Source organism: Gigantopelta aegis, chromosome 4 (assembly GCF_016097555.1).
Source record: "Gigantopelta aegis isolate Gae_Host chromosome 4, Gae_host_genome, whole genome shotgun sequence".
In the NCBI taxonomy this organism is placed as follows: domain Eukaryota; kingdom Metazoa; phylum Mollusca; class Gastropoda; order Neomphalida; family Peltospiridae; genus Gigantopelta; species Gigantopelta aegis.
Genome location: NC_054702.1, coordinates 70,184,214 through 70,198,123, shown reverse-complemented (window position 1 = coordinate 70,198,123; position 13,910 = coordinate 70,184,214). Strand labels below are relative to the sequence as shown.

At 34.2% G+C, this 13,910-nt stretch overlaps 1 protein-coding gene across 1 annotated transcript in view; it reads right to left on the bottom strand.

Moving 5' to 3' along the window:
* LOC121369970 (extracellular matrix-binding protein ebh-like) overlaps positions 1 to 13,910 on the bottom strand; it is a 58,993-nt gene that overhangs the window by 25,209 nt on the left and 19,874 nt on the right. Inside the window, exons 7-12 of the mRNA XM_041495052.1 lie at positions 11,927 to 13,069; positions 10,193 to 10,310; positions 8,103 to 8,254; positions 6,621 to 6,806; positions 4,511 to 4,661; positions 2,562 to 2,680 (exon numbers count right to left, since the gene is read on the bottom strand). Of these exons, the coding sequence (XP_041350986.1) occupies positions 2,562 to 2,680; positions 4,511 to 4,661; positions 6,621 to 6,806; positions 8,103 to 8,254; positions 10,193 to 10,310; positions 11,927 to 13,069 (1,869 nt within the window). The remainder of the gene's footprint in view (positions 1 to 2,561; positions 2,681 to 4,510; positions 4,662 to 6,620; positions 6,807 to 8,102; positions 8,255 to 10,192; positions 10,311 to 11,926; positions 13,070 to 13,910) is intronic.

Sequence of the window (13,910 nt, the reverse complement as noted above, 5' to 3'; positions counted from 1 at the left end):
ACCAACACGAAATACAGCTAAATTAAACTAATTGGGTTTTTAGATGGATTTTATGGACCAACACGAAATACAGCTAAATTAAACTATTGGGTATTTAGATGGATTTTATGGACCAACACGAAATACAGCTAAATTAAACTATTTGGGTATTTAGATGGATTTTATGGACCAACACGAAATACAGCTAAATTAAACTAATTGGGTATTTAGATGGATTTTATGGACCAACACGAAATACAGCTAAATTAAACTATTTGGGTATTTAGATGGATTTTATGGACCAACACGAAATACAGCTAAATTAAACTATTTGGGTATTTAGATGGATTTTATGGACCAACACGAAATACAGCTAAATTAAACTATTGGGTATTTAGATGGATTTTATGGACCAACACGAAATACAGCTAAATTAAACTAATTGGGTATTTAGATGGATTTTATGGACCAACACGAAATACAGCTAAATTAAACTATTTGGGTATTTAGATGGATTTTATGGACCAACACGAAATACAGCTAAATTAAACTATTTGGGTATTTAGATGGATTTTATGGACCAACACGAAATACAGCTAAATTAAACTAATTGGGGTTTTAGATGGATTTTATGGACCAACACGAAATACAGCTAAATTAAACTATTGGGTATTTAGATGGATTTTATGGACCAACACGAAATACAGCTAAATTAAACTAATTGGGTTTTTAGATGGATTTTATGGACCAACACGAAATACAGCTAAATTAAACTAATTGGGTATTTAGATGGATTTTATGGACCAACACGAAATACAGCTAAATTAAACTATTTGGGGTTTTAGATGGATTTTATGGACCAACACGAAATACAGCTAAATTAAACTAATTGGGTTTTTAGATGGATTTTATGGACCAACACGAAATACAGCTAAATTAAACTAATTGGGTTTTTAGATGGATTTTATGGACCAACACGAAATACAGCTAAATTAAACTAATTGGGTATTTAGATGGATTTTATGGACCAACACGAAATACAGCTAAATTAAACTAATTGGGTTTTTAGATGGATTTTATGGACCAACACGAAATACAGCTAAATTAAACTAATTGGGGATTTAGATGGATTTTATGGACCAACACGAAATACAGCTAAATTAAACTAATTGGGGTTTTAGATGGATTTTATGGACCAACACGAAATACAGCTAAATTAAACTAATTGGGTTTTTAGATGGATTTTATGGACCAACACGAAATACAGCTAAATTAAACTAATTGGGTATTTAGATGGATTTTATGGACCAACACGAAATACAGCTAAATTAAACCAATTGGGTTTTTAGATGGATTTTATGGACCAACACGAAATACAGCTAAATTAAACTAATTGGGTTTTTAGATGGATTTTATGGACCAACACGAAATACAGCTAAATTAAACTAATTGGGTTTTTAGATGGATTTTATGGACCAACACGAAATACAGCTAAATTAAACTAATTGGGTTTTTAGATGGATTTTATGGACCAACACGAAATACAGCTAAATTAAACTAATTGGGTTTTTAGATGGATTTTATGGACCAACACGAAATACAGCTAAATTAAACTAATTGGGTTTTTAGATGGATTTTATGGACCAACACGAAATACAGCTAAATTAAACTAATTGGGTATTTAGATGGATTTTATGGACCAACACGAAATACAGCTAAATTAAAAAGTAATGTCATAAATTTATCCATCCGATTTCATTAAGTTGAAAATCTTTGTCAAATATAAACTGGCCTAAAACTGTTTTATTAAAGTAACAGACTCTAGTTTTTAAACACTATGTAATGTATTTTTCACTATTAGAGCTATTTTTGATAACTGAAATCAGACACTGCTCCAATTTTATTGCTTTTGGTCATCGTACTGTTTCTAATACCACGAAATGTATGTTCTATATTTTTTTAAATGCATGTACCTCTGAAAAATAAAGGTTATGGAGATGAGTGCTAATCTATTTTTAAGAATATTTATCCTTTTCAACATCACAGGCTCTTGTTACACTCTGTTGTAACTTTATCCAAATGTGTTACAAGTTTATAGATTAACCAAATTTAGTGTCCATTTTTATGGATTGAAACTAGGGTCTGCACCTATTTTACAAATCACCAAGTGTTAAGTCACAATTACCAATCAGAAATACGGAAATAATTTAGGTGGTTGAGGTTGGGGGGGGGGGGTTGGTAGGGGGTAAAGACAGGTGGGTCCATATTCTTTTTAAAAGTATACAATTATGAAACATGATAAACGGAACAGCATAAAAACAGACTACATGGAAGAAAGTGAAAATAATTTTTCAATATAGTAATGAGGAGAATGACAGGCAGAGTGAAAAATGGCAAAGGTAAGTGACTTTGTTTTTTATGTGCATGAACGAAAGAATTCCCAAAAATATGTTTAAATATGAATAAATTATAACTTAAATGTGTTTACAATTTAATAAAATTAAGTGAATGGAAAAAAATTATTTAAGCAGACTCGAGTAATAAATACATGCAGTTAAGTTTAATCTTATCAGCATACTAACCTTTTGATGCAGTTCTTCGTTTTCCTTCTCAAAAGCAATGTTTGGTTGTTTCTCATATTCAATCTTCTCATTGAGTTTTTTAATTTGCTGCTGTAATTCATTCTTTTCCTTTTCGAAATCTGAAGAAAAAACAAAACAAATTATAATCCAGATATATTAGAACAAACACAGATTTTAGATCAATTATAAAGAAAGTGCTAACCTTTTATGACATAAAATACTTGAGAATATTTTTTTTACAGGCTAATGTAAAGAAATACATTGTTTGTTCACTCTTTTCAATTTAAAAAAAGAAAAGAAAAGAAAAGAAATGCTTAATCACTAATGACCTTTAACTGAGAATAAATAGTTAATTATAATCAAGTGACAATTATTTTACTAAATGATGATGTTGCAAAAGCATTTATTATTAAGACAGATTGTGACTGCATTACAGTCTTGGCAGCACCAATAGAAATGCATGGAAGAAAATAACTCAACTACAACAATTGATACTGTTATTTTAGAGCAAAAACATAACAAGAATTGGGAACAAATGTAAACAGAAGCATGATTCAGTTTAAATATACACCATGACAATAAAATAAAAATGTTGTCTTTTCTGAGTGCAGGAAGGTCATTTTAGTTCAGTACTGTCATTAACAGCTGTATAAAGTTGTCAATATTCAGAAATGCATTTCAAGTTATTTTAATCTAATTAACTGTAACATTTCAGTGGTTTTAAGGTAAAATATTTTGAGGTCAGGTGCTTTGTAGTTAATTTGGGCATGATTATTTTTGGCAGATGTATTTTGGGCACATTGCTTAATGCAATCTAAAGCCCTGAGGTCCAAAGACCATATTCCATTTCTTTGCTCCACATACTGCCTTAAATTTCACCAAAAAATATTACTGTTTTGGGGATTATTTTACAAGTTTTATTGTTGAAGTATGCCATGTATTTATACTCAAATATGTTAATTTGAGACATTTATTTTTTATAACCTATTTTTTTTGGCATTAGAACGGTTTTGGTTATGCGAAAAGGCGTACGATCTCACTCACATGCCAAGACAACAGTCCACTTAGTTAAATTAACAGTCATAACTAATAGTAAAAATGTAAACAATACTAATTACCTGTTGCCTGAGTTTATTTTGAAATCTGGTCACTGGCATTAATGGTTGTTCAAACAATGTTTTGGCGGTGATTAACTTCATGAATATTACTAAGCTTTCCCTTAAAATAGACTGATCTCTGCAGTTCACTTATCTAGAGCAATAGGGACACACATCATTTAGTACAAAAACCAGTGTACTTTCCAGAGTTATCCTCCTTACATGTATTAATATGGCGGCAAAACGTGATACTTTCAGTTTTATCGTAGTGATCTGTTGTCAGTGTTTATAAATAAAGTTGTTGTCTGTGCACAAAACCATCTGTACAGTACTATACAGTAACAGTCAAACAGCTTTCACTCTCTACTAAGGGAATATTTCGTTTTGATGCTATGTAATAATGATAGTTTGATTGGAATAGTCTGATCATATTGCGATGTACAAAACGTGAAAACCGAAGTTTGTAAAATAATTTTCTTTTGTTCAAATATTATTGTTCTCATGTGCTGAAAATAAGAAATATTTCAATATTTATAAGTAGTTTTTCATGGGTCGACTTATAAACGGGTCTATAAAAAAATAAGTTTTCAGGGCTTGAAATTAGGGACTCGACTTATAGCCGAGATCGACTTACAGGCGAAGATATACGGTACATGGGGCATAACCGACAGATACTGACTAACTCCAAAAAGAAATTTACATATGGCAGAGAAATGCCACTGCACCAATCAAAATACACAACATTTTATACTTCTATCAGGAATATCCAGTTTGTCAGCCATTATGTTTAATGGAGGCATTGGGGGATTACGGATTATATTTTGGGGGAGAGTAAATGTATTAATATCTTACGATCTTTGAATTCCTCCATTTCAGCCATCTTCATTTCCAATTCAACCTTCTCATCCTTCAGCTTGGAAATGGATGCATCCTTCTGGGCACAATCATCTTCCAGTGAAGCCAACTTCGACTGGAGCTGTGTAATTTCATTTCTCATTTCAATCTGTGAAATAAAAGTATGGAGAATATTGTTACTAATGTAACAAAGTAAACTCTGTTTATGCCCACCTTTTTACTATTCAGACAAGTGTCTTCTAACAAATTATCTTATTTTAGTTTTGAGTTGAAATCTTCAACCTAATTTGCAGTTTTATTCATACACTTACAAACATCAAATCAAGAAAGAAAAGAAAGAAATATTTTATTTAACGACGCATTTTATTTATGGTTATAGGGCGTCAGACATATGGTTAAGGACCACACAGATTTTGAGAGGAAACCCGCTGTCGCCACTACATGGGCTACTCTTCCGATTAGCAGCAAGGGATCTTTTATTTGCGCTTCCCAAAGGCAGGATAGCACAAACCATGACCTTTGTTGAACCAGTTATGGATCACTGGTCGGTGCAAGTGGTTTACACCTACCCATTAAGCCTTGCGGAGCACTCACTCAGGGTTTGGAGTCGGTATCTGGATTAAAAATCCCATGCCTCGACTGGGATACGAACCCAGTACCTACCAGCCTGTAGACCGATGGCCTACCACGATGCCACTGAGGCCGGTGTCAAACATCAAATAATGACAAATGTAGCCATGACTAGAGTATTCTGACAATATTTTATTGTTTACATTGAACATTTATAAGTTATATTAAAGTAAACAATTTAATTTTGCTCTTGGTTTTATTCCGATAAAAAAGGAAGGAAAAGGATACATCTCCACATTTTTAAACTATGGCTATTTGGTGTCTAACATGGTTATTTTTAAACTATGGCTATTTGGTGTCTAACATGGTTATTTTTAAACTATGGCTATTTGGTGTCTAACATGGTTATTTTTAAACTATGGCTATTTGGTGTCTAACATGGTTATTTTTAAACTATGGCTATTTGGTGTCTAACATGGTTATTTTTAAACTATGGCTATTTGGTGTCTAACATGGTTATTTTTAAACTATGGCTATTTGGTGTCTAACATGGTTATTTTTAAACTATGGCTATTTGGTGTCTAACATGGTTGTTTTTAAACTATGGCTATTTGGTGTCTAACATGGTTATTTTTAAACTATGGCTATTTGGTGTCTAACATGGTTATTTTTAAACTATGGCTATTTGGTGTCTAACATGGTTATTTTTAAACTATGGCTATTTGGTGTCTAACATGGTTATTTTTAAACTATGGCTATTTGGTGTCTAACATGGTTATTTTTAAACTATGGCTATTTGGTGTCTAACATGGTTATTTTTAAACTATGGCTATTTGGTGTCTAACATGGTTATTTTTAAACTATGGCTATTTGGTGTCTAACATGGTTATTTTTAAACTATGGCTATTTGGTGTCTAACATGGTTATTTTTAAACTATGGCTATTTGGTGTCTAACATGGTTATTTTTAAACTATGGCTATTTGGTGTCTAACATGGTTATTTTGACATTTTGATGAGAAAGATACCCAGCTGCCACCATAAAGCAGCAAGGGATCTTCTATATGCACTTTCCCAGTAGTGGGATACTCGATGAGATGGAATTAAAAATTAAAAAAACAAGTCCATTGAGGGTGATCCTGCAACCCACCACATCTGAGCTAAATTCCATCCCTTATTGTAATAGAGATACATATTATTGGTGCTGCAATTAAAAAAAACTCCTGTTTTCCTTCTCAAACAAGCATTCTGAGAATGCTAAAGCAATACATGTCCTTTACTATGCCAGACATACCCTAAGTTCAATTCCCATAACTGTGAAACATAAGTAAATCACCATGAAAGTTACACTTTATCTGTAATAGTATACAATAAAGATATACACAACCTTTCAGCTCAGTATATCTTGAGGCATTGTGAAAAAAAAGTCCAAAAAACTATATGTGGGACAGACAGACAGAAGGATGGAGACAAAACCTATAATCCACTGAGGTTGGACCGGTAGGTAACTAATAAACTATATACACAGCATGAACTCACAATATCTGTTTCTGCATGTTTCTTGTACTCGTGGTACTCTACGAGCTGAGATTCAAAGCCAACGCGACTCTTTTTCTCCTGGTCTCTCTCCTCCTGCACAGTAATTGAATGGGCCCGAGAATCTTCCAGTTCTTGTTTCAGAGTCTCTATTGTCTGCTTCTGACTTTCATCATGTGTAACTTGGTTCTGTCAAAAATAAATCGAAACATTAGCTAAAGTGTATAAAATATTGTATTAATAGGATTAAGGAACTATTATGCTGAAAAAAAGTAAGAAAAAAAAAAATGTGTAACTAGAAGACTCTAATTCAGTTGGAGGTTCACACACACACACACACACACACACATCCATTTTTGTGGTTGTGAGGTTAATGCCATTGACAATCAAATACCATGCAAATCCGAACACTAAGTTCTAATTTCTTCAATAGACATATTTTATGTTACTAAAGTTTGTTTTGTTTAACGACATCCACTAGAGCACATTGATGATGGATGTCAAACATTTAGTAATTCTGACACGTAGTCATCAGAGAAAACCTGCTACATTTTTCCAATAGCAACAATGGATCCGAGACAGGAAAGCACATACCACAGCCTTGTATTACTAATGCAGCCAATTACCAACTATAAATGAATAAATTCCAATCCTGAGTAACTTTGGAATAATAAAATGCCAACATATATATAGCAATGTCTGTCTTACATAAAACTACCCAGCACACTTAGACCCACAATAAAATGCCAACATATTGGTTTGACAGTCTATCTGGTATAACCACAACTGTCATCAATGAGCAGGTAGTCTATATGCATCCCACCAATGGTATATATTCCACTGAGATCTATCCTGTACAAGTTTGGGTTTTGAACTTTTCTAAGACAGTTGGGGCGGGACACAGCCCAGTGGTAGTCTTTATACATGCTATCACAGTTGTATATATTCCACTGTGATTGAGCTCTATCATGTACAAGTTTGGGTTTTCTAAGCTAGCAAGAGAAGAAGGAAGGAAGGAAATGTTTTATTTAACGACGCACTCAACACATTTTATTTACGGTTATATGGCATCAGACATATGGTTAAGTACCATACAGATATTGAGAGAGAAAACCCACTGTCACCATTTCATACTTCATGGGCTACTCTTTTCGATTAGCAGCAAGGGATCTTTTATATGCACCATACCACAGACAGGATAGCACATACCATGGCCTTTGTTATACCAGTCATGGTGCACTGGCTGGAACGAGAAACATCCCAATGGGCCCACCGACGGGGATCGATCCCAGACCAACGGCACATCAAGCGAGCACTGTACCACTGAGCTACATCCCACCCCTCTTTTATAGAGTATAAAATAAAAAATTAGCATTTTCGTTACACCAGTTGTTGAGCACTGGCTGGAACAAGAAATAGCCCAATGGGTCCACCGACGGGGATCGATTCTAGTAGCAAGAGAGATGACATGCATTTAGAAATTACCTGATCAACAGTGGTTTGAAGATCCGTGACAATCTGACTGAGTTTTTCTATCTCTTTGTTAGCTGAATCCAGGTCACTGTTTATTTCGTGCTTCTCTTGCATTAGGGCCTCTTTCTCCTTTTCAAGTTGTTTTATCTGATCTTCCAGCTGACCTGTAAACACAACAAAACAATAAGATGATTAGTCACTGAAAATTGTTTATGTTCTGGCACAAGACATCTGTCATTATCAAATACATGTACATGTACATATAGGTGAATTTTGTTAACATCTTGAGAGAAAAATTATTAGACCTATGTAGTTAAAGTGTATGTGAGTTAGCTTGCAAACTTAAAAACAATACAACAGATGAATGTGAGTATGTCACATTCCCAACAAAAATCTACACAAATGGTCCTTATCTGCTAAGCTGCTAATACCCACAATTTATACAAGCCATACCCATCTTATAGATTTATAATCCATTTGATCAAAGAACAAATTAGAAAATAAGACTCGATTCACATTTAGTTTTAAAATTTGTAAGTTATCCCGTTTTCGGATTATTAATGGTTAGATGCTATTACTTCTGAATGACAAAAACAACTTCTATCTCTGCATAAAATATAATCCATAGGAAGTTTACCCAAAGCACAGTTACTTTGTGGCTAAACTATTTGCCTCAATATTTACTACAAATTTCACTGTTATTCAAGAAATTCATTTATTCATCAGAAATGTCATTAAAAGTTACCTTCAACTTGTCACTTAGTATTTGTAACCAGGGCTCGAAATAACAATATAAGTTGTAGAAGCATCACGAGGGGTATATGGCTTTTTATGTACCCTCTGTGTGTTCTTTTACCCCGAGCCGAAGGCGAGGGGGTAAAAGAGCACACAGAGAGGGTACATAAAAAGCCATATACCCCCGAGAGATGCTTCTACAACGAATTTATCTTGCCGACATGTTAAACCATATAGCCAAATAATCAAAATAACGCCAGGACAATAATTGTTAACAATTTATTAACGGAGCCGTACCACGCGGACGCGAACGAAACCACTTGCCAGTGACGAAAAATAGTTCCATCGATAAACGAGTTTTTAACTTCAAATGTTTGTAATACGAAATTGTGTGAAACAGATATTAATAACAAAAATAAAAAAACACTTTTTTTATCAGAAATGTATGTAGTAAAAAAATAAAAATATTAAAAACAAAACAAAAACTGTTGCTAAACGCGCATTAGTACAATAACACCACGACCGTAATTAGGTGGCCGAGTTCAACATTGCAGCTTTTAAAAGTATTGAAATAGTGTATTTTATAGTAAAAATAAAATTAATTATGTAAACTTGATTGATTATCAATGTTATTTATAATCTAATTATTGCTTTAGCATTAACTGGGGTGGCTGGAAACTGTTGGAAATTACAGACGGGGTATAAGAGAATTTGGCTCCGCCCACAGGGGGATAAGGGATTTGTCCAACGGCAAACAACCAATGAGATTAAAGAATTTTACATGAAGGCGAGATAATCCATTTTTAAGACCTAGTAGGAACTGAATTCCACAGTTCTCTAAAATACATCTCTGAAGACCTAATTTTTCACATGCTATCCCAACTCCTCCACTTTCTCCATACTATCTTATTTCCGTAAGGCAATATTTTTTCTTAGAAGGCCATATTTCATTTTGGCTTACTATTAAAAAATAATAACAACAACAGGCCATATTTCTGATAACAGTTAAAAAGTTTGCTTTGTTTAACGACACTACTAGAGCACACTGATTTTAATTAATCATCGATTATTGGATATCAAACATTTGGTAATTCTGATTCCTAGTCATCAGAGGAAACCCGCTACATATTTCTCAATGCAGCAACGGATCTTTTATATGCACTTTCCCACATACAGGAAAGCACATACCATGGCCTTTGACCAGTTGTGGTGCACTGGTTGGAACGAGAAAAAACCCCAATCAATTTAACGAATCCACCGAGGTGGTTCAATCCTGTGACATAAGCACTTCAAGCAAGCACACAACCGACTGAGCTAAATCCCGCCCCTTCTAATAATAGAGCCTGAAGAATAAAGCCACAACCTACCTTGCAGCACTTTAGCCTCATCATAGTCGACAAGTTTCAGCTGCAGACTTCCCTTCTCATCCTCAAGCTCAGCCAGACAGTTCCTTAAAGTGACAACTTCATCCGCCAAGTTGCTGCCCTGTTAAAAAAATACAGGCTTATTGTTGTTATTCTGTGAACTCTGAAGCAAGCTTTAAAACTACAGTGGTAAACTTTCAGTACATATTGTAAATGGCAAGGACAGTTCTTGACGATATCTCTGATACATCTACAATGAATAAACATGCAAGTGGTAAAGCGTCCGCCAGATGTGTGGTCGGTGTGGGATCGATCCCCGTCGGTGGACCCATTGGGCTATTTCTCGTTCCAGCCAGTGCAGCACGACTGGTATATCAAAGGCTGTGGTATGTGCTACCCTGTCTGTGGGATGGTGTATATAAAAGATCCCTTGCTGCTAATCGAAAAGAGTAGGCCATGAAGTGGCGACAGCGGGTTTCCTCTCTCCTTATCTGTGTGGTCATTAACCATATGTCCGACGCCATATAACCATAAATAAAATGTGATGAGTGCGTTGTTAAATAAAACATTTCCTTCCTTCCTTAAATACATGCAGGCATAACATTTAATAACAGCTTTAAAATGGTACTTTAACATGTGAAAGGTCTGTGTATTTTCTCTTGGCTTTTTTTGTTACAAATATCTATCAAACTGATTACATACATGTAGTGTGATGAAAGACAGTGATGTAGTTCATGTAATATCATTTATTCATAGATGTACACCATGATAATGTTATGCAGATGAAAATCTCCAAGGCTGAAGTAATCTTTAGACTTAGAGAGAATTTGACATCACTTCTAACAATCATAATTTTTTTTGCAATGTTGAAAAATAAACTAAGTACATGTTAGTACATAATGCATTTTTATTAACTAAACATTTCATTCCAATTTTAAACATACATCTACAGACAACAGAGAACAGAGAACATGCACAAATATTTTATGAGGAAATACTGCACTTGTTATTTCTAACCTGTAAGTAACAAGATGCTCCTCTTTTCATGCATTTTATGGTAGTTTTTTGACATGACAAACAAACAAGTTTAGTGAATACACTATCTAAATCAAAACAAAAGAACTGTACTACCTGAAAACAAGTTCTGAAATAAACAAAACCAAGAGTTTTATTTTAAAAAACCAAAAGCATTCTTACCATAGAAATAGTTCAGTCCATACTCAATACTTACAGTATCAGACTGGTTAAATTTTAACAGACTTAAGAAAACCAGAATAAATTTTTTTTAACAAGAAATCTGCCAATGAAAGCTGTATTACAATTTTATCATTAACCATGAAATCAATGTCCTAACTTTTGTACAAACAGATGGATGTACATATGGGATTGTCAAACAAAATCCCATATGGTTCCTCAGGGCTAATGGCGACTATGTGACAAATTGCCAAAATGTTCTAGTCAAATGCCCCAATACCCTGAAAATTAAACAGAATCTTACAGCCAAACTGGCCTTATTGCCCTAAACGAATCTCCATTATTCTAGGCCAAATGGCCGTGCCCTATTATTTGACAAATTTGAGGTTTGGTTCCTGCACCAATCAATATTGAGGGCACAGAGATCCTTTCTATATTTAGCTAAACCTAAAACAAATAATAGCAAACAAAGAAATACACAGCAAACTAAAACAAATACTGAAAGCACTTTTAAGAGACATTTTGAAATATGATTTCTCTCACCTTTCTTAGCTCCTGCAGCTCTTTCTCCAGTGACTTGATCTTGGAGGTCATTTGTGCTTTCACCTTGAGCAGCTTGGTCTCTGTCTTGCCTCCACCATCACCAGCAGACGTTTTCAGTGTCTCAATCTCTTGAGTCTTTTCTGACAGCTCTGACTTAAGTTGAGTAACAATGGTATTCAAGGCTTCAACTTCATCAGGATCTATTCCTGTTTGCTGACCAGGATCCTTTTTGCCAACGTTTGCAAGTTCTTGCTTAAGCTGTTCCACAAGAGTTCGGAGAGCCTGGAGTTCATCTTGATCAGAGCTTACTTCTTTAGCTGCAGAACCTTCTGGTGAAGCAGTGCTCGAGGCAGCACTCAATTTCTGCAGTTGCATGTATGCCTGTTGGTATCTCTCTTGCAAGACACCATACTGAACTGAAGCTTGTGAGTAAGCAGCTTCATACTGAGCTAATGATGATTGCAGCATCTGTTGTTGCAACTCCTTTTCACTCGATTCCGTTTCGTGTTTTTCTATTACCGTTTTAAGCCTGTTTTCCAATTTGTTCTTTTCATCCTTCCACTGACCTTCCATATCGACAAAACTAGCTTGTAGTAGCATTAGCTGTTCTGATGTAACCTGAAGCTTATCTTTCAACATTTTTAACGTTTCCCTATCTTCTAATAATTTCTTATCCTTTTCACTCATTTCTGTTTGCAGAATTTCAATCACTTGAATTTTCCCTTCCAATACCTCATGGACATCTTTTAGCTTTTGCTCAAACATCTTTACTACCTCATCATGAATATCTACTTCCCCACGAGACATTATTCGTTGGATATCTCGTTCGTGTCGAGATATTAATTCACGTAGATCATTTTCTCGGGTGATCAATTCATTATCTTTTTTCTGAATCAATTCCCTAAGATTTTTATTCTCTGTCTCCAATTCCTGCAGAGTTTCTTCAAAATATTTTTGAGTTTCGCGAAGCTTGAGATCAAATTTGTCGCTTTCAACTTTGAGCTTGTGCTCTTCCTTTTCCAGCTGTTCCTTGAGTAAGCTTAATGTTTCCTCATTATTCTCCACTTTACCTGTTAGTTTGACAATTAGCATCGCTTGGTCCTGGATGTTTTGTTCTTTATCTTTTAATGAGGTCTGTAATATCTGAAAATAATTAAGAATATCCATGTTACAATTTTAAATGCAACATTTTTTATGAAATATAAAAGAATTTTTTTTGAAAACCTGCATCTATTCCATTCTTTGTGGTAAAATGACTGACTCAAGAAAATCACAGACTAATTTGTAACTGCATATTTACTCATTATTTTGGTAAATATTATTCTGGTGATATTACAACCAGCAACGTTTTAGCGACTACCATACACCACCTGCTATAAACATTACACATGCAGCTATGGATACCAGATCTTCTGTAATAATGTGTTTTAGGTTCAAACATCAAAAGGAAAATAAAAACCAAATGATTTTGTGCAGCAGAACTTCAGTTAATATGGATTGTTTTAAAACATTCCACTCACTGACTTAAATTTTAAAGTGATTAATCAAAATACAGCAAGACTGGCATTTGGTTTTTGCTTTTTTTAATCGAGGCCAAAAGACACCAACCTAATAAAAACAGTTAATTCATATTTTTTACACAGTTATTACATATAACAGTGGATCGGACTATAAATTGATCAAGTATTCTATTACATTATTGTGTAGTATTAAAACTAAAGGCAATATAAACAAAATCTTTTCTCTTTTATTAAACCTAACTGGACCACTAACAAAAACAATAAGAGAGCAGCAAATTCTCCAACATAAATAAAGTTAAAGTTTGTTTTGTTTAACGACACCACTAGAACACATTAATTAATCGTCGGCTATTTGATGTCGAACATTTGGCAATTCTGACATATAGTCATCAGAGGAAACCCGCTACATTTTTCCACTTTCAGCAAGGGATCTTTTATATGCATATTCCCACAGACAGGAAAGC